Below are 23352 nucleotides of genomic sequence, written 5' to 3' on the forward strand. Positions count from 1 at the left end.
AAGAAACTCTTAACTCAAATGATTTTCCTGTCTCAGCCCCTCCAGTACCTAAGACTACATATGTAGGCTGTGGTATATGTAGACTGTGTATATATAATAAGTTATTATTTCACAGCGAAGACTTTCTGTGTCTCAAGTATTCGAGTTACCTTGATTGTAACTCCCAAGGGTATGGACTTTAAAATACAGTTTCATAGCCGTCTTTATTTCTTAGTTAAAACAGTTTTTCCACTTTAATTCTTTGATTTTGCACATTGATCCTTTATGCTGGAATCTCACTGAACTTGTTTATTACTGCTAATAGATTTTTTAAAAAGTTAATTCCCCTGGATGATGCATGTGCAAGGTTATTAGATATGCAAATGGAGATAGCTTTATTTCTATTTACCCCTAATCAGGATAACTTGCTACTTCGTTTTCCTGACTAGACATTTCAGTACAATGTTGAATAAAATATGTGAGGACAACCTTATCCTAATGTCTGCTCGTAAGAGGAAGTCACTCAGTGTGATATTACTGAGTCCTGAAGAAGCCTTTATCATAAAGAGTGTTGGGCTTTTATCAACTGAGCTCGCTGTATCTGCTGAGATGGCCATTTTATTAACAGGATAAAGGCCAAGTATCATTAACCTGATTAATTGTACACACTAAGTAATGATGTCTTGTATACATATGATATATTTCTGGACTTAGTATACATGTGTGTGTATATATACTCATGAAAGACATTGGTCTGTATTTTGTTTTGGTTTGTTTTCCTATAATGGCTTCTTTCTTTTTACTTTTCTAGTTATGTGCATGCATATGTGTGTGTGAGGGAGAGAGGCAGAGACAGAGATGGGGGGAGGGAGAGAAAGGTGGAGTATGTGTTTACATTGAGAGATATGCTTTCCCTGTTTCTATACCATCTCTCCTGGCCCCTATTCACTTTCTATGTTATTTAGCATCAATTCTACTCTTACTTCAATGGTAAGTGTCAAATCATACCATCTTGACCAAGAGATAGACATGAAATTCTTACACCTCATTCTCAGTCACCTCTACAAATGAACATGTATCTAAAGGTATATATGTGAATTTTAAGTATTTTTATTACCTTATTCAACACTGACTCCTAACTACAAAAGTTTCTTTTGTTTTCTTTCTCTAGGTGGAATATGTGTTTACAGATAAAACTGGAACACTGACAGAAAATGAGATGCAGTTTCGAGAATGTTCAATTAATGGCCTGAAATACCAAGAGATCAATGGTAAACTTGTACCTGAAGGACCAAGCCCAGACTCCGCAGAAGGAAGCGTGCCTTTTCTTGGTAGTTTATCCCATCTCAGCAACTCAACCCATCTTAGTCCTGAAAGTGAAACTGAGCTAGTAAGCAATTTCCATATTAATCATTATGGGTTTCCTATGAATTAGTTCTCTTTAACAAATGGGCTAAGGGGAAATTCCTGTCGGTGAAGCTACAAGTATACAGATATCTTTGATTTAGCACCACAAAATACTATTCTGAGACTCTGTAGTTATAGCCCAGTTTAGCATATCATTACTAAGCATCTTAAATGCCTTAGCTTGCTAGTCATTCAAGTGCAACAGTTAGGAAATGCTGTTATTGCCTTGAAGTGAAAAAGAGAAACAATATGTATTTGTGCTTTCAGAGACCTGACTTCTTCACAAGGACATATTCTCCCTAGCTTGCAGCTTATGCTTTCTAAAAAGATGCACTTATACCAAAGGCTACTAAAAAAGTATAAGATTGAAACCCACAAGTTGCAGCTCTTTCTCAGGAAATTCAGGTTGTAGAACTCTTGTTTTAGCTCTCAGGGTCTATGTCTGTTTTCCTATATGGAACCAGAATATGCTTTGATCATGGTGCTCTGTTTTTACAGATCAGAGAACACGATCTGTTCTTTAAAGCAGTCAGTCTTTGCCATACTGTACAGATCAGCAGTGTTCAAACCGACGGCATTGGGGATGGTCCCTGGCAGCCCAACCTGGCGCCTGCACAGCTGGAGTACTATGCATCTTCACCTGATGAAAAGGCTCTGGTGGAAGCTGCAGCAAGGTGATTGTGCCTTGGTGATTTTTTGATCCTCAAAGAATACTCTTGAAACAAATGTTAGAATATTAGAGAAGTGCCATATAAAGTTCTCAAATATAAATTTGGGTTTTTTAAATGATATTTTAAAAATTATTTAGTATGAATTTTGTATAATAAAACTTGTGAAGATACTTTGCATTGTTTTGGATGTAGTCTAGCCTGTCAAGTTCTTAAGAGTGTCATATTATTTAAAGGCAATATTGTAACTTAAACTTTCAATTAATGTATCTTCATTCAAACCATGTTATAAAGTTATATTGTGGAACATGAAATATCTTCCCCTAAATCTTATTACTTCTTTTTATTCCTAGAGCTGGTATTATATTTATAGGCATTTCTGAAGAAACTATGGAGGTTAAAGTACTTGGAAGATTGGAAAGGTAAATTATTTGAAATATATAAGACTTTATAATAAGTACAGGATAGGGATCAACAAATTTGACCTGTAGGTCAATTCTGTCCTCCAGTGTGTTTTTGTATAGGCTGTGAGCTATGTTAGATTGCATTTAGAGCTGTTTACAAAATAAAGAGGGAGTAAGGGAAGAGGAGAGAGAAGAAAATAGCTCTGGTAGTATGGAGACTATAGCCAGATGATCACAAGTTCAAGACCTGCCTAGGCCATAAAGTCAGCCAGCCCAGGAAACTTAGTAAGAACCTATCTCAAAATGTAAAAAGCAAAAAAAAAAAAAAAAAAAAAAAAAAAAAAAAAAGAGACTGAGGCTATAGTTTAGTGTTAGAATACTTGTCTTGTAATATAAGAATAAGTCCTAATATACAACAGATATATATATATATATATATATATATGGCTTGTAAAGTCTAAAATACTTGCTGACTATGTGAAACATTTGCTAACCTCTGGCTATAGAGTGATATTGGTATTACATTGTATCCTGTTTACTGAATTTACTTTTTTCTGTTAAACACTCTTGTGGTTGAGAATACACAGGTCATTAGAAAAAGAAAGATCTTTTTTTGTTTTTGTGGTAATGGAGATCAAAACCAGTGTGTCAGGAATGTTAGGCAAATGCTGTGCCATGAAGCTCCACTGCAGCATAAGTTCCCTTGTGTTGTCTGTAATTTTATGTCCAGGTATTCAGGAACAGCAGTCTCCTTATCCTCTTTCTACACTAATAAGTTGGCCCTGTTGCCTGTTGTCTGTGTACCTCAACCCTTGCTGTGCTTTTCTATACTAAAGAAGTAAGACCTAATCAGAAGCTGCTTTCATGAGGGAATCTGTTGTCAACAAAAAACATTCATTGCTTACACACCATTATAGAATTATCTCCTGGAAGATTTTTCCAACCTCACTACAGTTATTCTCATAAATTTGCTCTCAGTTCATTACAGAGACATTTTCTTCCTGACCCTCCACCTCATTCACCCACCCCAGGTCCAGAATCATTGCTGACAAACTTTAAGACTGCATAAAGGTTGAATTGGGCTGATGTGTTAGGACAGGAGATGATAGAGAATCAGGCAGGTAGAACTGGGTTCCTTCTCTACCAGTTACCAACTTATTAGGTATATAGTCTTTCTAGTGGTCCTCACCTTGGCTTCTGTGGGAACCACGTGACCCAAGGTCTGTAAAGTATATGGTAGTTGTTGAGAATGGAGTAGCACCTCCTTTGTGTGCAGTACTACTATTGATGATTTAGAGTCTACTATCGTCATGCAAAGGTAGGTCTTACTACTGCTTTATGCTTGTCTTTTATCTTTTATTCTTTCTAAATATTTAAATGTTAATACTTGAAAAAATTAAGGATTATCATTCTTAATTTTTAGGTACAAATTGCTTCATATTCTGGAATTTGATTCAGATCGTAGGAGAATGAGTGTAATTGTTCAGGCACCTTCAGGTAACCAAGCTAAACTGTTATGAATATTTATTTACCTAATATAGAGCTTGATAACTAGTTTGTTTGTTTTTTTAGGTGAGAAGCTTTTATTTGCTAAAGGAGCAGAATCTTCAATTCTCCCTAAATGTATAGGTGGAGAAATAGCAAAAACCAGAATTCATGTTGATGAGTTTGCTTTGGTAAGTAAAGGTAGCTATGATTAAAAAAACAAAATCAAAGAAACTTGGAAATACACTTGTGAGAGGTTGCAGTTTCATCTTGTTAGTAGATAATTGAAGTTTTAGAAATTCTGGAATTCTTTGTTCTTTTGCATTAAACATTGGCTCTTTATACTTGTAAAAACTAATTTTTAACCTAGTAACTTGAAATTTTCTTCCAGCCTCTTCTTGTAGGGACTTCTGGTTGCATATATTGCCCAAACTGTACTCTTAACGAAAATGAGTATTTGGGGCTTAGAGTGAAGCACAAATCTTTGGGCTTCATCCCCTGAATGGCTTGGTGTCTTTGTTCTTTTCCTCTTCCTCCCTTCCCTTCTGCTTTCTCCCCCCACCCCCCAATTTATCCTGGTCCTATGGTGGAAAGGCAGAAATAAGACAGAGCTTGAGCCCAGAAATGTAAGAGCAAGTAGGGCAACATAATTAAACCCAGGCTTTTAAAGAAGAAAAAATTAAGTGTAGAGTACATACTCACAAGGCAGAAACAGGCTTTCTAGAGGAGTATGGAAGAGCTCCAGGAAGTGTAGAAACTAGAGATTGCACACATTATATAAATCATGTAGCCATTGAACACTTTGTCAGTCTTCCAAAGGTAGAAATAAAGTTATAACTTGACCTAGCTATATACCTAGGTATACACCAAAGAGAAAGGGAAAGGTGTATCTAATGAATGTGTGCTCGGAGCCACAAATTGGAAAAGTCTTGATGCCCAGCTTGATGAGTAGATAAAATATGACATAGCAATGTAATGAGAAATTACTTAGTCATTAAGAGAAATAAGGTACTGGTATCTTGTAGATGCTACAGCATGGATGAACATTGAAAACTTTGCTGAAAGAAGCCAGTCATAAGAGACCACACAGTATATCTATATGAAAGATTCAGCATAAGGCAGATTCATAGAGATAAGACAAATGAGCAGTTTCCAAAGGCTTCTAGATGAAGGGAAAAGAAGGGCGTGGCTTCTGATGGATAGGGAGTCCATTGCTGGTGAAATATTCTGGTAGTGCAACAGTTTTGTAAGTATTCTAAAAAGTATTGCATGGTACTCTTTAAAAGAGTTAATTTTATATATAATTCTAATTTAAAAGGAAAAAAAACCAAGAAACTCTTGCAAAAGCAGAAAACCTAATTCAGGATCTCTCCTGCTCATATTTCTATGTGTGCTGCATACTTGGGCTTCTCCTTACCTACTTGGTTTGCAATTGCCTACAGTCTAATTGATCTATCTATTATAGTATCTAACCACATAGACATTTTGTTGTCCAGAACAGTATCCATATCTAGTTATTGTAAAGTGAATTAATTAGTACATATATTTATATCTATTGACCTCTTAAAGGTTATTTACAAGAGTGTTATTTACAAATCAGGAAATGGCACTATTTACAGATTTGCTAAACATGGTCATATGGTGTTTTAAAATCTGCTCTCTTCAAGTTCTATTGCTAGAACATTTATTTTGGGTTTTTCTAAGGAAAATATGTAGTAAGAAATCTTTTAGATTTGGATGCTAATTGTCAGAGATTAAGAAAATTTGAGGTCTGTATAATCAAAGCAGTCAGGTAAGGATTGCTAAGTTTGTGTAGTTCCAAGTCACAGTGAAGACAAGATGGCCGTATTTAAAGTCAGGTTACAAATCTGACTCTTACAGAGCTGTGTGCTTGTGTGTCTTTCCTTTTCATTTCTTTTAGAAAGGACTGCGGACACTGTGTATAGCTTACAGACAGTTTACAGCTACAGAGTATGAGGATGTAGACAGGCGCCTGTTTGAAGCCAGGACTGCCTTGCAGCATCGGGAAGAGAAGTTGGCTGATGTCTTCCAGTACATTGAAAAAGACCTGATATTGCTAGGAGCCACAGCAGTAGAAGACAGGCAAGTATCAGAAGCAGGCAGAGTTCTTCTTTTCTTTAAGATTTATTCACTTATTTATTTATTTTACCCATTACAAATGGTTGTGAGCCACTATGTGGTTGCTGGGATTTGAACTCGGGATCTCTGAAGTAGCAGTCAGTGCTCTTAACTGCTGAGCCATCTCTCCAGCCCCCGGTATCTTTCTTTTAAAGAACAGTTTAGTCAAGTGCTTCTAGTGTATGAAAATAAATACCATTAATTAACATCATGTAACAAAATAGGGAACTAAAGCTTTAATTTTTTCACTGTGAATAATACTGTTTTATTCCAGCATTAGATATTTAAGATTTCTAGATACTTGAAATAGAAACAATTATCTGTATTATATTTCTAGGTTACTCTTCCTCAGTGTGTCATACTGTCCCAAACACTCACACATCTCTCCATCCTCCCCTTCCCACCCCTGCCCAATCTCCTGCATGCTTCAGTAATGCCACACTGACTGCTGGGCTATACAACACATAGGTGACACTTGTGGTCCTGTCTTTGTTCCTTGGCAAGGCTGTACATTTGTGAACAAAATGTAGTCATAACTAACTCTCATCCAGGAAGGTCTTTTCTGACAACTGATATGATTGAAAATGCTCTTCTTTGTGAATACTCTGTTGCTATTTTGTTTTGTGTTTTGATGCTGTATTAAATTATTTGTTTAAAGATTTTACTCTTCTGCTAGTGTATAAATTCCTTGCAACTTTTTCAGTTTCTTTTAACCCAGCATCTGTGTCAGTGTTAGTTTGAATTAAATTGAATTCTATGAATTAGATTGTTTTTTGTAAGTTAAGCCTGTTCTCTGGTGTTCTTTATATCTACAGAGGTGAACATGTTTAAGTATGGGTTTTCATTGTCCTTTCAGTTGTTTTCATTAGATGTCTTAAGCATGAAGTTCTTCTTAACATGAAGTTCTGTAGTCCTGTATTTTCTGTAGTCTGGATGGTTCGCCCTCAGAGTGACTTTCTTCAGGACTGGGTGATCTTTGGTTTGAAATTTCAGAATTTGTAGTAGCACATTTTCTGCAAAGTATGCACCAGGCCTTGATCCAGTCCCCCTCTCCCAGTACCACTTCCCTGTGAGATAAGTTTATGAAGGCTGCTGAGTTAATTGTGTTCATAAAAACCAACTCTGTTGATAATACCCTTAAAAACATACAGTTGTGAATTTTAATTGATTGGCTTTGTTTGAACTAGATAGCCAGTGGTAATTTATTCTTGTTTCTTACATAATGAAGGAAAATTTCAGTTAAGTTGATACTGTATAATATTCCTATAGAGTCTATACTTTATATGAATTGTGTAGCTTATACTTAACATACACTACAAATTTTGTTTCTTTTGTTTTTAGACTACAAGATAAAGTTCGAGAAACTATTGAAGCACTGAGGATGGCTGGTATTAAAGTATGGGTACTTACTGGAGACAAACATGAAACAGCTGTCAGTGTGAGTTTATCATGTGGACATTTTCATAGAACTATGAATATCCTGGAACTTATCAACCAGAAGTCAGACAGTGGATGTGCTGAACAGTTGAGGCAGCTTGCCAGAAGGTGAGACAGCAATGTCTGGGCCAGCTTACCACTTCCTGCTTTCATCAGCCTACATATAGAAAAAGGTTGCTTTAAATTTAATTTTTTAATTAAAAAACAGTTTTTAATGTTTGATTTTTATGTATACCATATGGCTATTCTCATACACATATGTCTATGTTACCATGTGCATGCCTCATACTCACTGTAGAAGAGAGTATTGCAGCCCATGGAACTAGAGTTGAAAAGATGGAGTCTTTTTTCCGATGTATGTTTTTAGCATCTTTGTCAAAAAAAAAGTGTGTATGAGTGTGTGGGTGTTCATCTGTTCCTCAGTTCTGGTCCTTTGGAGTGTGTCTGTGTGTGCTAGTGCTGTGGTGTCTTTACCACTATGGCTGTAGTCTGACTTGCAATCAGGAATGGTTGCAAGCAGCAGTGTTTTCATTGTTCTGGACTGCTTTAGCTATTTTTATGCTTCTTTGTGAATTTTAATATTGTTTTTCAATGTCTGTGAAGAACTACATTTGATTGTTTTGTGGAAATTGCATTAAACCTATAGATTGGTTTTAGAGGGATGATGGACATTTTCACAATATTAATCATACCAATCCATGTTATGGGAGGTCTCTTCATCATCTGCTGTCTTCTTTAGTTTTTTTTAAAGTTTTATTTGATAGTTGTTTGTCTTTGGGGTTTTGTTGTTTATTTTTTCTGGCTGTTGTGGATGAGGCAACTGTTGCCCTGACTTTGTTTCCCATTCTGTCTGTCTTTGGTATATAGGAAGGCTACTGATTTGGGAATGTTAATTTTGCAACCTGCCATTTTGCTGAAAGTAAGAACTTCTAAACTCCAGCCAGGGCTACACAGGGAAACCCTGTCTCCAAAACAAAACAAAACAAAAAACAAAAAGTCCCGAATGACTAGAGAAGCTGAAACAGTCAAATGGAGCTCCTCATGGAGAGTCCCAGGCACATTCTCTTTTTCCAGGACAAACAACAGTAACTTTTTTTGAAATAGTCTACCTTCTGTTCTTATTTGTAAAATTATTGTATTGAGTTATTATTCCAGCTGTTTCCCCTGGACCCCCTTCTACAGTTTGTTGTGCCATTCTTCCCCTTTGCCTCCAAGAGGGTGCTCTCTCCTCCCCTCCCCACCAGACAACCCTTCCCTGGGGCCTCAAGTCTCTACAGGATTAGACCAGGCAGTCCTCTGCTATATATGTCCTGGAGGCCTTGGACCAGCCTTTAGTGCTGGCTAGTTGGTAGCTCAGTCTCTGAGAGCTTCCAGGGGTCCAGGTTAGTTGAGACTGCTGGTCTTCCTATGGGGTCACTTTCCACTAAAGCTTCTTCAATCCTTCCCCTAATTCAACCATAGGGGTCCCTGACTTCAGTCCAATGGTTACATCTGTCTCAGTCAGCTGCTGGTAGGGCCTCTCACCATGCTAGGGTCCTCTCTATAAGCACACCATAGCATCAGTAATAGTGTCAGGACATGATGCCCACCCCTATGAGATGGATCCCAAGTTGGGCTGGTCACTGGACACCTTTCCTTCAGTCTCTTCTGTAGTTCCTGCAGACAGGAACAATTCTGAATCAGAAATTTTGACTGTGGGTTGTTCACCCTGTCCCTCTTTCTTTCTTGTAGAAGGTGGACACTTCGAGTTCTCTCTCCCTACTGTTAGACATTTCATCTAAGGTCCCTCCCATTGATTCCTAAGAGTCTCTCACCTCCCTGGTCTCTGGTACTTTCTAGAGTGTCCTCCCGCCACCCACTCCCAGAGGTTGCATATGTTCCCATTCATTCACCTGGCCCTCTGGGCTTCTCTCCTGTCATTCCTTTCCCCACCCCTGCACCTGATCCTGTTCCCCTTTCCCCTTCCTCACCCCTCTCCCATCCAAGTGCCTCACTCCCTTTGTCCCCTGTGATTATTTTATTCCCTCCTCTAAGTGGGATTGAAGCATCCTTACTTGGGCCTTCTTGTTAAACTTCTTACAGTCTGTTGTGGGTTATATCCTAGGTATTCTGTTCTTTTTGGCTAATATCGATTTATAAATGAGTACATACCATGCATGTCCTTTTGTTTGTGGGTTGCCTCACTCAGGGTGATATTTTCTAGTTCCATCCATTTGCCATTAAAATTCATTATGTCCTCGTTTTTAATAGATGAATAGTATTTCCATTGTGTAAATGAACCACATTTTCAATATCTGTTTTTCCGTTGAGGGACATCTGGGTTGTTTCCAGCTTCTGGCTATTTTAGATAAGGCTGCTATGAACATAGTAGAGCATGTGTCCTTGTTATATGTTGGAGCATCTTTTGGGTATATGCCCAGGTGTGGTATAGCTGGGTTCTCAGGTAGCTCTATTTCCAATTTTCTGAGCATTGCCAGATTGATTTCCAAAGTGGTTGTACCAGCTTGCAATCCCACCAGCAATGGAGTTTTCCTCTTTCTCCACATCCTCACCAGCATCTGCTACCTCTTGAATTTTTGATCTTAGCCATTCTGAGTGGTGTAAGATGGAAAGAATCTCAGGGTCGTTTTGATTTGCATTTCCCTTATGACTAAGGACTTTGAACACTTTTAAGTGCTTCTCAGCCGTTTGTGATTCTTCTGTTGTGAATTCTGTTTAGCTCTGTACCCTATTTTTAATTTTTTTTAGCAATCATTTTATTCATTTACATTTCAAATTACATCCCCTTTGCTGGTTACCCCTCCACAATCCCTCTATCCCATTCCCCTTCCTCTCCCTCCCCTTTGCCTCTATGAAGGTGCTCATCCACTCCCATCTCACCACTCTAGCATCCCCCTATGCTGGGGCATCAAACCTTCAACAGGATCAAGGGCCTCCCCTCCCATTGATGTCAGATAAAGCCATCCTCTGCTACATATATGTATCTGGAGTCCTGGCTCCCTCCATGTATACTCTTTGGTTGGTGATTTACTCCCTAGGAGTTCTGGGTGGTCTAGTTAGTTGATATTATTCTTCCTATAGGGTTGCAGTCCCCTTCAGCTCCTTCAGTCCTCTTCCATTGGGGTCCTTGGGCTCAGTCAGATGGTTGGTTGTATTGGCATATTATTGGTCAGGTGCAGGTAGAACCTCTTAGGGAACAGCCATATCAGGCTCCTGTCGGCAAGTGCTTGAGATCAGAAATCCTGTGGGGGCTTGGAGGATGGATCCCTAGGTGGGACGATCCCTGGATAGCCTTTCTTTCAGTCTCTTTGCATTTTTTGTCCCTGTGTTTCCTTTGGACAGGAACATATCTGGGTTAAACATTTTGAGGTGGGTGGGTGGCTCTATCCCTCAACTGGGGACCATGCTTATCTCCCAGAGGTGGTCACTACAGGTTGTATTTTCCCTTTGTTGGGTATTTTGACTAAAGTCATCACCATTGGCTCCTGGGAGCCTCTCGCTTCCCTGGAGTCTGGGACTTTCTAGTGACTACCCCCAGTTCCCCATCCCCCACTGTTACAAATTCATACATGTAAACAATGAATCTTGATCATGTGTATCCCACACTCTCTGTTCTCATCCCCCACCCCCAGGCAACAATTGCATGTCATCTTTATTTTCATTTGTATTTTTGGTTTCTTGAACCTACTAATTAGTGCTGTCTGCTGGAATCCTTATTCATCTGGTGTCTTTTAAGTAACCATAGCTGCTGTGAGTTCATGAGTTATATGATGTCAGAAAACACTCTCCTGCCCTTCCTCCGCTCTTACATTCTCTTCACATCACCTTTTATAGTATTCTCTGACCCAAGAGTGGGAAAGAAAGGGTGGTATGGATATCTTAGGGTTGAGCAGTCAGTGGTCACTTACTCTCACCGCTCTGGCAAGAGTAAGAGTCTCTGTATTAACTGCTGACTGCCACAGGGAAGTTTCTCTCTTCAAGGCTGAATATAGCATTAATCTAAAGGTGTAAGTATAGATTTTAGAAGGCAGTTTGATTGAGCTAGCTGTGGGCTTTTGCCCAGGTTTACAGTAACAGCCATGAATTCCCTCTTGTGAAGCAGACCTCAGCTTTCATCCAAATGTAATTAGTTACCCCGTAACTGTCATGCCACTGTTTTACTGGTGGGCACATCTTGCTTGGCATGTCGGTATTACAACATACTAAGTTAACTGCTGGGCAATACCACTAGTGGCTTTTCTCCCCTAGTAGCCTACAGGGTTCCTTCTGGCATTATGAAAGCTAACCAGCAGGGAGGATGTTTTCAGTTCAGTTTCAGGATGGTTTCTCAAAAAGATATATATTTTTTTGTAGTGTATTTTGGCTTATAGGTTCAGAGGATGAATCCATGATGGTAGAGACAGCATGGTAGCCAAAGTAGGAAGCTAAGTACCCTTTATTACAAGAGTGAAGGAGAAACTGGAACTGTGCATGTCATTGAACTCTTAAACTTGTCTTCAGTAGCATACTTCCTGCAACCTTGCCTGTTCATCCTAAAACTTCCCACATCCGGAGAGACCAAGTTTACAGACACTCAAGACTACAGGGGACATGCCTCATTTAAACCCCCACATTCACAATGCAAAATGCATTTATTCTTACTTTATATGTTCCTGTATGTTCCTGTAGTCTTTCATAGTTTCAATACTGTTTATAAGTCCAATCTCTTCTGAGATTCAGTGTATACATTTTTTTTTTACTTTTTTATTAGATACTTTTTATATTTAATTTTCAAATGTTATTCACTTTTCTCATTTCCCCTCCGAAAACCCCCTATCCCATCCCCACTTCTCCGGCTCACCAATTTACCCACTCCAGCTTACCTGTCCTGGCATTCCTCTACACTGGGGCATCGAGCCTTCACAGGACTAAGGGCCTCTCCTCCCATTGATGTCCCACAAGGCCATCCTCTGCTACATATGCAGCTGGAGCCAAAAGTCCCACCATGTGTACTCTTTGGTTGGTGGTTTAGTCTCTGGGAGCTCTGGGGGTACTGGTTAGTTCATATTGTTGTTCCTCCTAAGTGGCTGCAAACCCCTTCAGCTCCTTGGGTCCTTTCTCTAGCTCCATTACTGTTAAAGTCCTTGCCTTCCTCTGAAATCTCTCTTTTTTTTCTCTCTTGGTTTTTTTGAGTCAGGGTTTCTCCGTGTAGCCCTGGCTGTCTTGGAACTCACTCTGTAGACTAGGCTAGCCTCGAACTCAGAAATCCTCCTGCCTCTTGCCTTCTAAGTGCTGGTATTAAAGGCGTTCGCCACCACCGCCCAGCTCCTCTGAAACCTCTTAAGCCAGGCCTGTAGTCTGCATTGCTTTTAGCACTGCCACCCAGGCTGCTGCTAGGATGGCCTTATGAGTGCTGATTTCAGCATTAAAATGCTTTCTAGTCCAGAATTTCATAGTCTTCCACATCCCTACAAACAGAACAGAACAAACCAGAAAATCAGCATGGCCATGGTCTTCATAGCAACAGCCCACTCCCTCACACCAACTTTGTATTCATTAGCTTTACTACTGCTGTGAGGGAGCATTCTGACCAAGGTACTTTATAGAAGAATGAGGCTCAGATGGGTATTTCCAGGGGCTAGAGTCGATAATGTCAGAGAATGGTAGCAGGCCATGAGAAGCTGAGATCTCACGCCCTTTACTGCTACTTTAAGAGTGTTATTTCGTCAGGCAGTGGTGGCACACGCCTTTAATCTCAGCACTTGGGAGGCAGAAGCAGGCAGATTTCTGAGCTTGAGGCCAGCCTGGTCTACAGAGTGAGTTCCAGGACAGCCAGGGCTACACAGAGAAACCCTGTCTCGAAACACCCCCCCCCCCCAAAAAAAAGTGTTACTTCTAGACAAGTCTTTGTACTTCATCTTGGAAATTGTGCTATTTTTGAGAGCATATGAATACCATTGTGATGAGTTAATATTTAAGAAGAATAATAACAGGAACAAATTAAGTGCCCAGAATGATTTGGGATATATGTAGATATTCTAAAATTACTTATTGGTTATTGAAAGTTATGTTACACCAGTGAGATGGCTCAGTAAGTAAACGTGCCTGTTCCCAAGCCTTACTACACGAGTTCAGTCCCTGAGACTCACATGGAAAAAGTGAACCATTTTTTTCAAGTTGTCCTTTGACTTCTACATGTGGGCATACATATTTGCACACACAATATAGGAATAAAACATAAACATTTTAAAAAGTAATATCACTTAAAAACACTGAAAATTGTAAGGAAGATACAGTGTTGATAACACTATACAAGTATGTAAAGCTTACTGATTGCATTTTTGCATGTTTTCTTTTGGTCTTCTATATGTGTTCTTTTGGTAAATTTGTTATTATCATTAGTAGTATTTCTCTTTTTGTACAAAAGCTACATTTTATCTTTCAAGTAATACAACTGAGTTTGTTCACTTACACATAGGTGATTCAGTAGTACTCTGGTTGAACTGTCCATCTTTCAATAAGTAAATAATCTGGCTTCAGAGTATGATGTAGATCTAATTATTTTCTTTTCTAGAATTACAGAGGACCATGTGATTCAGCATGGGCTGGTAGTAGATGGGACCAGCTTATCTCTTGCACTCAGGGAACATGAAAAGCTATTTATGGAGGTTTGCAGGAACTGTTCAGCTGTATTATGCTGTCGCATGGCACCTTTACAGAAAGCAAAAGTAAGTATAGATCATAAAAAAAGTTCCACTGAAATATTTAGAGGTAAAAATACTTTGTAAGGAAGGGAGAGAGAAGGAATAAGGAAAGGACAGGAAGAACAAACAAGATAATTCTTTATTAAACCAGCCCAGTGGCACTGGTTCCTTCCAGTCTGTCTGGGCCAGTGCCCTGAGCAGACCTTGGGCGCAAACTCTGCAGCCAATCCCACAACACCCAGAGTAAGCTCTACTCCTAGGTCCTCTAACACACCCAAGATCAGAGGTAAGGAGGACACAGCAGCTGTCCCAACACTGGGAATAACTGGGACCAGCAGGACCCAGGCACACAGGAACTCCACCAGCCCAGTGGCTCAAGTTGCTTCCAGTCTATCTGGGGTTGTGCCCTGAGCAGACCTTGGGTGCAAATTTTGCAGCCAGTCCCACAACATCCAGAGGAAGCTCCCCTCCCTGGCATTCTAACAGGCCTACAATCACAGGATCCCAGAATCATAGGATCACAGAGACAGCTTGACTCTGAGGAGTTTTGACACAACCAGGATCACAGGAAAGACAGGCTCCAGTCAGATTTAGCCAGGGCAGGTAGCACTAGAGATAACCAGATGGGGGGGGCCAAGTGTAAGAAAATAAACAACACAAACCAAGGTCACTTGGCATCATCAGAACCCAATACTCCCACCATAGCAAGTCCTAGACACACCATCATACCGGAAAAGCAAGATTCATATCTAAAATCACTTCTCATGATGATGATACAGGACTTTAAGAAAGTCATAAATAACTCCCTCAAAGAAATACAGGAGAACACAGGTAAACAGCTAGAAGCCCTTCAAGAGGAAACACAAAAATCCCTTAAAGAACTACAGGAAAACACAACCAAACAGGTGAAGGAAATGAACAAAACCATCCAGGATCTAAAAATGGAAATAGAAACAATAAAGAAATCAGAAAGAGAGACAACCCTGGAGATACAAAACCTAAGAAAGAAATCAGGAGTCATAGATGCAAGCATTACCAACAGAATGCAAGAGATAGAAGAGAGAATCTCAGGGGCAGAAGACACCATAGAAAACATTGACACAACAGTCAAAGAAAATGCAAAAAGCTCCTAACCCCAAACATCCAGGAAATCCAGGATGCTATGAGAAGACCAAACCTAAGGTTAATAGGTATAGAAGAGAGTGAAGACTCCCAATGTAATGGGCCAGTAAATATCTTCAACAAAATTATAGAAGAAAACTTCCCTAACCTTAAGAAAGAGATGCCCACAAACATACAAGAAGCCTACAGAACTCCAAATAGACTGGACCAGAAAAGAAATTCCTCCCATCACATAATAATCAAAACACTAAATGCACTAAACAAAGAAACTTTTAAAAGCAGTAAAGGAAGAAGGTCAAATAACATATATAAAGGCAGGTCTATCAGAATTACACCAGACTTCTCACCCAAGACTATGAAAGCTACAAGATCCTGGGCAGATGTCTTACAGACTGTATGAGAACACAAATGCTAGCCCAGCCTACTATACCTAGCAAAACTCAAAACCAAGATACTCCATGACAAAACGGAATTTACACAATATCTTTCTACAAATCCAGCCCTACAAAGGAAAATAGATGGAAAACATCAACATAAGGAGCAAAACTACACCCTAGAAGAAGCAAGAAAGTAATCTTTCAACAAACCCACACAAAACTAATTCCATCTCTTACAACAAAAACAACAGGAAGTAACAATTACTTTTTTAAATATCTTAACATGAAAATTAATATTATGAACGTATCCTAATCAGTTGAAATCCAAAAGTGTGAGGAATTCGAAATTTGTTGACTGTCATCCAGTGGTCTCTCTAATTTGGAAATTGGAGAAATAAGTCCCAATATTATACAATCAATATACACTTTCTGCTTGTTTGTATGTGACAGTGTCTTGCTGTGTGCCACATAATGGTCTTAAAATCATGCTTCTCCTATCTCAACCTATTAGTAGTATTGCTTATTTGATGTTTTTACACTATACTATGGTTTTTAGAACAGCTTACATACTTCAAAAGTATTCATACAGCCAAAAGAAGTGTAGACAATTAACTTGGGGGGTGGCTTGTAAGAGAACAACAAAGAGTGAGACTGAATGCTTTGAGTGACATTTGTAACTCTTGTATCAAGTTTGAAGAAAAGGACTTTACTCTTTCTCTGAGATGAATGCTTTTCCAAATTATCACAGCTAATGAACCAAATTCTTACCCTCACCTAATGTCTGTGCCACCCTCCAAGAAGAACTATTGTTCATTGAAACAGTTGGTGAATGACTTTATGGATAGACCATCTTAATACACACACCATTTCTTAAATGAATGTAACCTGTTCTCTGTGGGCTGAGAATGAAGTCACTCACTCAAGTCAAATAGCTTTGACCATAGCAGGAAATCTGTATCCAAAAATCGTGCCTACAATTCATTCCTTGGCGCAGCAGAACTGTCAACTCTCAGCTTAGGAACAATGGAGGTAAAATCCTTTGGTGATGTGAGGGTCATTGAAGTATAGCCTTATTACAGTGAACTCCAATGTCTAAAAATTGTTCTTATTTTGTGCTTGTACCACACACAGTAAGAGCCAAGAATTTAAGCTCTACTAAATACAAAACAAACAAACAAAAAGACTTTATATATTTATGTTCATTTTTAAAATACTAGTAGTGATATATTATTTTAAAATATACAGTTAATATGTTTGGAGTTATTTAAAATTTATATTGAGAAAAATGTATGTATTTGCAGTATTGCTGTAGACAAGCATCAAATAAGACTTAAATTGATTGTTGTTTTATATCAAACAACTTTTATATACTCATTTTTATTTCTATAATATTTTATAAATTTTAAAGCGTATGACAAAAAAAGGTATTGTAGGTATTGAAGGGGAGTCTCTGGGAGGAGTTGGGGTACAAAAGGGAAACAAGAATGTGATGTAATTCTATTTACTTAAAATATGTTTTTAAATGTTAACAAATTCAGATAAATTGAAATCATGTGCCTTTTCTCATCATAATGCAATAAAATTTAAATCAATTAAAAAAAAGTTATCAGCTTCAACATAGGGCCACATACCTGTAAATCCTAGCATCCAAGAGTCTGAGGCAAGAAAACTGCAAGTTAGCCTCAACTAACAATGTATCCAGAAGGAAGGGAGGGAGGGAAGAAAAGAGGAGACAGCAGCTATGAAGTCATAATTAAGGAAGGTTGAAACCCAATTCACTTTTATCATCTTCTCATGATAAACTATATACAAGAAATATTTTAATCGTACCTAGGATTCAACTGAAAACCTACTCAAAACAATTTTTATAAATTTTTGGAATTTATAAAATTTTGGAATTTATAAATTTTTGAAACACTTGGAGGTTTTAGACTCTTTCTTGGTAGGCCATCAAGATGGCTTGCTCGTCAGGTAAGTGATGCTGCTGAGCCTGACTGCCTGATTCCATCCCCCGGCTGCTTTCCTCAGGAAGAAGGGTAGAGTCGAGTCCATGAGTCCTCCTTTGACTTTTATATGTGTACCCATAAGCATAGACATACATGCATACACATAAAATGCACACTTCTTAAAGAAATATATTAGAATATTCTTAGCAATACACAAATAAAGTACTGGCTGTTTTGCATCCAGTCATCTAGGATTATTTAACTTCATGAAATTTTGCATGGAGATTAAAATTAGAGCATAGACATGTCTCTGCTCTTGTAAGTACACTTCCAAGGATTCTACAGCACGGGTCAGTGGGTAAAGGCACTGTCAAGTCAGTCTGGTGACCTTGATTCAATACCTGGAACTCACATAGAGATGTAAGGAGTGAGCCAGCTCCCCAGAGTTGTCATCTGACCTCCAAACACCGACCATCTCATGTGCATACCCTTCTCCCCACAAAACACACAGATTTCAAAAGTGTTTTTAAAGGAATTCCAGATAAATCTGTCTTGATTTCACTAGTTATAATATTTTTTTAAATCTTGAGATTTAACTAATCAGACTAAATATGTCTTTTCTTTTTATCAAATAGAGTATTTTCTTTCTTGAAAATTTTGTCTGACAATTCAATGAGTATATTTATTTAAATAAGTTGTTAGTCATATAAAAATTTTAGAATACATTTAAAAAATTCTTCTCTTCCTAAAATCCAAACAGAAAACTACTTTGTTACGATCTTTCTGAAAGACATTCTTAAACCCTTAATCTCCATACCCCTCTGAAAAGTGAACCTTATTGCATGGTCCTGTCTAGTAGCATGAAGTTAATGTCTCCTTCACCACCACACTACTACAGAAGATTTCAGATAGAGGCCATTGCACAAAGACAAGAAAACTGGAATGGAATAACTAACAATGAATTCATTGTATGCTTTTCAGGTAATAAGACTGATAAAAATCTCCCCTGAGAAACCAATAACACTGGCTGTTGGTGATGGTGCTAATGATGTAAGCATGATACAAGAAGCACATGTTGGCATAGGTAATTGACTTCATCTTGAATTTTAAAGTTAATATATATAATTACTTGGTAGTTTTGAATTTTCCTTTTTGTAAAGTACAATGTCCAGTGTATGAAATGAAGACAAATACAATGTGACATTACATGACAGCATATCCCCATAAGAAACCACTTATTATTTAGCCTACTATTTATAATAATTTGGTTTAGAATATTAATTAAAGGAAGTAGTATATTAGTGAAGTTTGTCTTTGCTTAGTCAATAATAAAAGTAATTTTATTTTTATATCCCATTTTGTACCTTACAAAGAACTTTCTTACATCCTTTATCTTTTCTAACATACACAGTTGCTTTCAATGTTTTAAATTCATATTTTATAATTATGATTACTTTATTATTTTTATTACTACTAAAAATTATGGTTTGCATATTTTGATTGGAAATTTTCTTTATTTACATTTTAGATGTTTTCCCCTTTTCGGGTCCCCCCTTCGGAAATCCCCTATCCCATCCCCCCTCCCTGCCTCTATGATAGACAATTTTAGAAAAAGGAATTACCCCAAACTGATAGAAAATAAAAAGAATTCTAGTACTTTCCTGATTTTAATTACATGTTATTTTCTATACTCATAAGATCATATGTGGTTATCTCCCCAAACATTTTCTTCCTTCCTGTTCTTATTATAGAATCATTTTATTCAATTCAGTGTACTATTACTATATTGACAGTAGTTCAACAATGAATGATTTACTATTTCATCTACTCTGATCTGTCAGTGTTATGTTACAAACCAAGAACAAGAGAGGAAGTGTGAGGACCATGTCTAGCTCCTCTGAGGGATAAAATTCTAGCTTAGAGGAGTTAGCCTTGTCCAGGAAGCGACTTCATGATGTGTATGATGACTGGAGTTGAGGCTGGATTGTTTTATGTCTTAAAGTCAACCCTTCCTCTTTGGGATAATAAATAATCATTTTGAAACTTCATCCTTCTTTGTGGTTTCTAAACTATTTCCAGTAAATCTCAATTGTAATTTTAAATAACTTTATACTATATACTAAGCATATAAAACTGATTTGGGGGCTGTGGAGATGGCCTGCTGAGTGAATTGATGACTAGGAAGGCTGAGCATTTAAGGTCAGCTTTCTGTACCCACATAAAAGCCAGCCATAGTGCGAACCATAACCCAAGCAGCAGCACTTGGCTAGACAGGGACTGGCTCCAGGGGGTTCACACAGCTATGTGTAGCTGAAATGGCGAGCCCCAGGTTCAGTGAGAAACTCTTTGCCAAAATGCATTGTCAAGTAATACTGGTGCTTTGTATCCATGTCTGTCTACTACTTGTATACATCGGCAAGCATGTGTGCACACATGCACACATACACAAGGAAACACTGCTTAGTATATAACAAAGGAAATACTTAAAGCCTCAGTAAGGAAGCAACAGCAAGTTACTGTTTGATTAAAGAAAGTTGTATATCTTTTTTACTACCTTTATAAAAATAAATTCTAGATGGAGTAAGGCTGTAAGTAATTCTTTAAGGTCATAAAAGGTAACAAGAAATTTTTGAGTAATTTTGTTATTTGAGTTATGAAAAGACATTTGAAGCACAATACCACACCAAGAAATTTAGTTGACTGTAAGGAAGAGGTCACTATGTGACAGGGGAGCAAACAAGGTGCTTGGGTTTTTTTTGGTTTTTGTTTTTTTTTTTTTTTTAATTATCTTTAATCATTTTTACAGTCGTCTTTATCTGCCCTCTGACAGTTCCTCATCCCATTCCTCCTCCACCTCCCCAACCCAACCCCATTAGGTCTTCCCACTCCCTGGGGCCTCAAGTCTTTCTGGAGTTAGATGCATCTCTCTCACTGAAGTCAGACCCAGCAGTCCTTTGCTGTATATGTGTCAGGGGCCGTATCAGCCGGTGTATGTTGCCTGGTTGGTAGCTCAGCGTGTGAGAAATCTTGGGGGTCCAGGGTAGTTGAGACTGCTGGTCTTCCTATGGGGTCACACTCCTCCTCAGCTTCTTCCAGCCTTTCCCTATCTCAACCATAGGGCTCCCCAACTTCTGTCCATTGGTTGGGTGTAAGTATCTGTATCTGACTCTTTCAGCTACTTGTTGGGCTTCTCAGAGGGCAGCCATGTTAGGTTCCTATGTATAAGCACACTATAGCATCAGTAATAGTGTCAGGCTTTGGAGCCTCCCTTGGCTGTCCTGAAACTCACTCTGTAGACCAGGCTGGCCTCAAACTCAGAAATCCACCTGCCTCTGCCTTCCAAGTGCTGGGATTAAAGGCGATGCCACCACTGCCCGGCCTGAGTCTGAGTTTTTGACTATGGGATGGCAACCCCATCCCTCACTTGAAGTCCTGTCTTTCTACTGGAGGTGGACTCTGCAAGTTCCTTCTCCCCACTGTTGGGCACTTCATCTAAGGTCCCTCCCTTTGAGTCCTGAGCATCTCTTACCTCCTAGGTCTCTGGTACATTCTAGAGGGTCCCCCCACCTTCCACCTCCCAAGGTTGCATGTTTTCATTCTTTTGGCTGGCCCTCAGGGCTTCAGTCCTGTTTCCCCCCACCCCCATCCCAATACCTGATCATCTTCCCCTTTTCCCTCCCTGTCCCATCTCTTAGCCAGGACCTTCCCTCCTTCTGTCACCCTACCCTGGTGATTGCTTTCTTCTCCCTCCCAAGTGGAATTGAGGCAACTTCACTTGGGCCCTTCAGCTTAACATTCTTGAGTTCTGTGGATTGTATTCTGGGAATTCTGTACTTTTTTGGCTAATATCCACTTAGTGAGTACATACTATGCCTGTCTCTTTGGGTCTGAGTTACAGACCCAAAGTTACATCCTGCTCACTCAGGATGATATTTTCTAGTTCCATGCATTTGCCTGGAAAGACAAACTAGTTAAAAATAATTGCTCTTGATAGCAAAGCCTTACTCTTCATAATGTTAGAAGTCAACACACCCACAAGAGGAAGATGCTCAAGTAGACACAGTAGACACGCTGAGGAGGGGGGCTATCTGTTAGCATAAAGTGAAAAGCATTAAAAGGAACACTAAGTGTATGAAAGCAGTCTGCCAAACAAAAGAATGCAAATTAGAAGTCAGATGGCAATAAGGATAAAAGTTGATAAATTTGGCAATATTTTTGAGACTATAAATTGGTACACAGTTATTGTATAGAATAAAACTTTTCATCTGTGTGCCTGTTGACCTTCCAATCAGTGTATGCAGGATTTTATTATAAGAAAATGAACATTTAGAAATAATTTTTACTTTAAATTTTTAAAATGAGGCCACAGCACGCACACGTGCACACACACATGTGCAAATGTTTATTTTGGTCACTTGTAATTTAAAATATAAATAAAATGTTATGAAAGTATGTGATTTTTTAAAAAAGATGACTTTTATTTTCCTGATAAAGTGATGAATTGCTTTCAGGGTGTACATTTTTTACCTATTTTTTTTTAATCTATTCAAAATGTATAGAAATCTATTTCCTATTTTAAAAATACCATCACTTATATACCACAGCTTAAAATTGTTAAAAAATGTGCTTATTTTTTGTTGGGTTCTAATTCCTGAATTTGAGTCTTTTTAGAATCTTTGCAACTAGTAAGTGTAAAGACGTCCTGGAGCAGTGTATTCACTAAAGGTTTAGCACTTTGTGCTCATCATGTGCTTGATGATGCCAGATCTGGTCTGGACATTCAATGTTATTTTATATTTATTTTCTTCTCCATCCTTATAAATTGATGTTATATGTCTAATATGTGTTTAGCTTTTATATTAAGCATATTTAAATAGAATAACCTTTTGGATAGCTGCTAACTGCTGTATATTAGGATTTAGTGTCTAAGTGCAGGTATAGCAACTATCAATAGTTCATAGTGAGATATATGTGCATATATATGTGTATATATATATATATTAAAAATTACACTTTGATTATCAGTGAACAATCCCTCTCATCTTTATTGCAGGAATCATGGGTAAAGAAGGAAGACAAGCTGCAAGAAACAGTGACTATGCAGTAGCTAGATTTAAATTTCTCTCCAAATTACTTTTTGTTCACGGTCATTTTTATTATATTAGAATAGCTACCCTTGTACAGTATTTTTTTTATAAGGTAAGTTTTATGGGATTTTAAGAATCAATTATTGATATTCCAATTATTGATATTAAATTCCAAGTTAAGAATATTACAAATATTCAATATAGCCTTAAAATAGTTCCTTTAAACAAAATAACTATTTTATAAATAAATTTATTGCTGGTGGCCTGCAAACCAGTGGTTGCCACTGGATACTAAGTGATAGGATTGCTTACAAAGGCTATAAAAATATTTTTGGGTTAGTGAGAGGGTTCAGTGCCAACAAGCCTGACAACGTGAATTCAAACCTAGGACTCCCCCATGATAGAGAACTGCACGATAAAAGGAGAGAATGGCTTTCCGCTGAAGCTGCCCTGTGACTTTCACATATGTGCCAGGATGTAGACTTGCTCACTCTCTGTCTTCCCTCAGTAGCCCTGTTTCTTTCACATACATAGTGAGTAAATATCAAAAACAAGAGCACACAAACACCTGCTTTTTGGGACAGTTGTTTAATCTTATGGCATATAAATTTATCAGGC

General features: G+C 38.2%; 1 protein-coding gene across 3 annotated transcripts in view; it reads left to right on the forward strand.

Annotated features, from left to right (window-relative positions):
- Positions 1-23352, forward strand: part of Atp11b (ATPase phospholipid transporting 11B (putative)) — a 102720-nt gene that overhangs the window by 50918 nt on the left and 28450 nt on the right. For all 3 annotated transcript variants that reach the window (XM_031376607.1, XM_031376608.1, XM_031376609.1), the window contains 10 exons: positions 1151-1369; positions 1885-2060; positions 2408-2476; positions 3882-3955; positions 4031-4134; positions 5865-6046; positions 7424-7627; positions 14073-14226; positions 18629-18731; positions 22701-22846. In XM_031376607.1, coding sequence (XP_031232467.1) covers positions 1151-1369; positions 1885-2060; positions 2408-2476; positions 3882-3955; positions 4031-4134; positions 5865-6046; positions 7424-7627; positions 14073-14226; positions 18629-18731; positions 22701-22846 — 1431 coding nt within the window. The remainder of the gene's footprint in view (positions 1-1150; positions 1370-1884; positions 2061-2407; positions 2477-3881; positions 3956-4030; positions 4135-5864; positions 6047-7423; positions 7628-14072; positions 14227-18628; positions 18732-22700; positions 22847-23352) is intronic.

This window comes from Mastomys coucha, unplaced genomic scaffold (assembly GCF_008632895.1).
Source record: "Mastomys coucha isolate ucsf_1 unplaced genomic scaffold, UCSF_Mcou_1 pScaffold17, whole genome shotgun sequence".
Taxonomy (NCBI): Eukaryota; Metazoa; Chordata; class Mammalia; order Rodentia; family Muridae; genus Mastomys; species Mastomys coucha.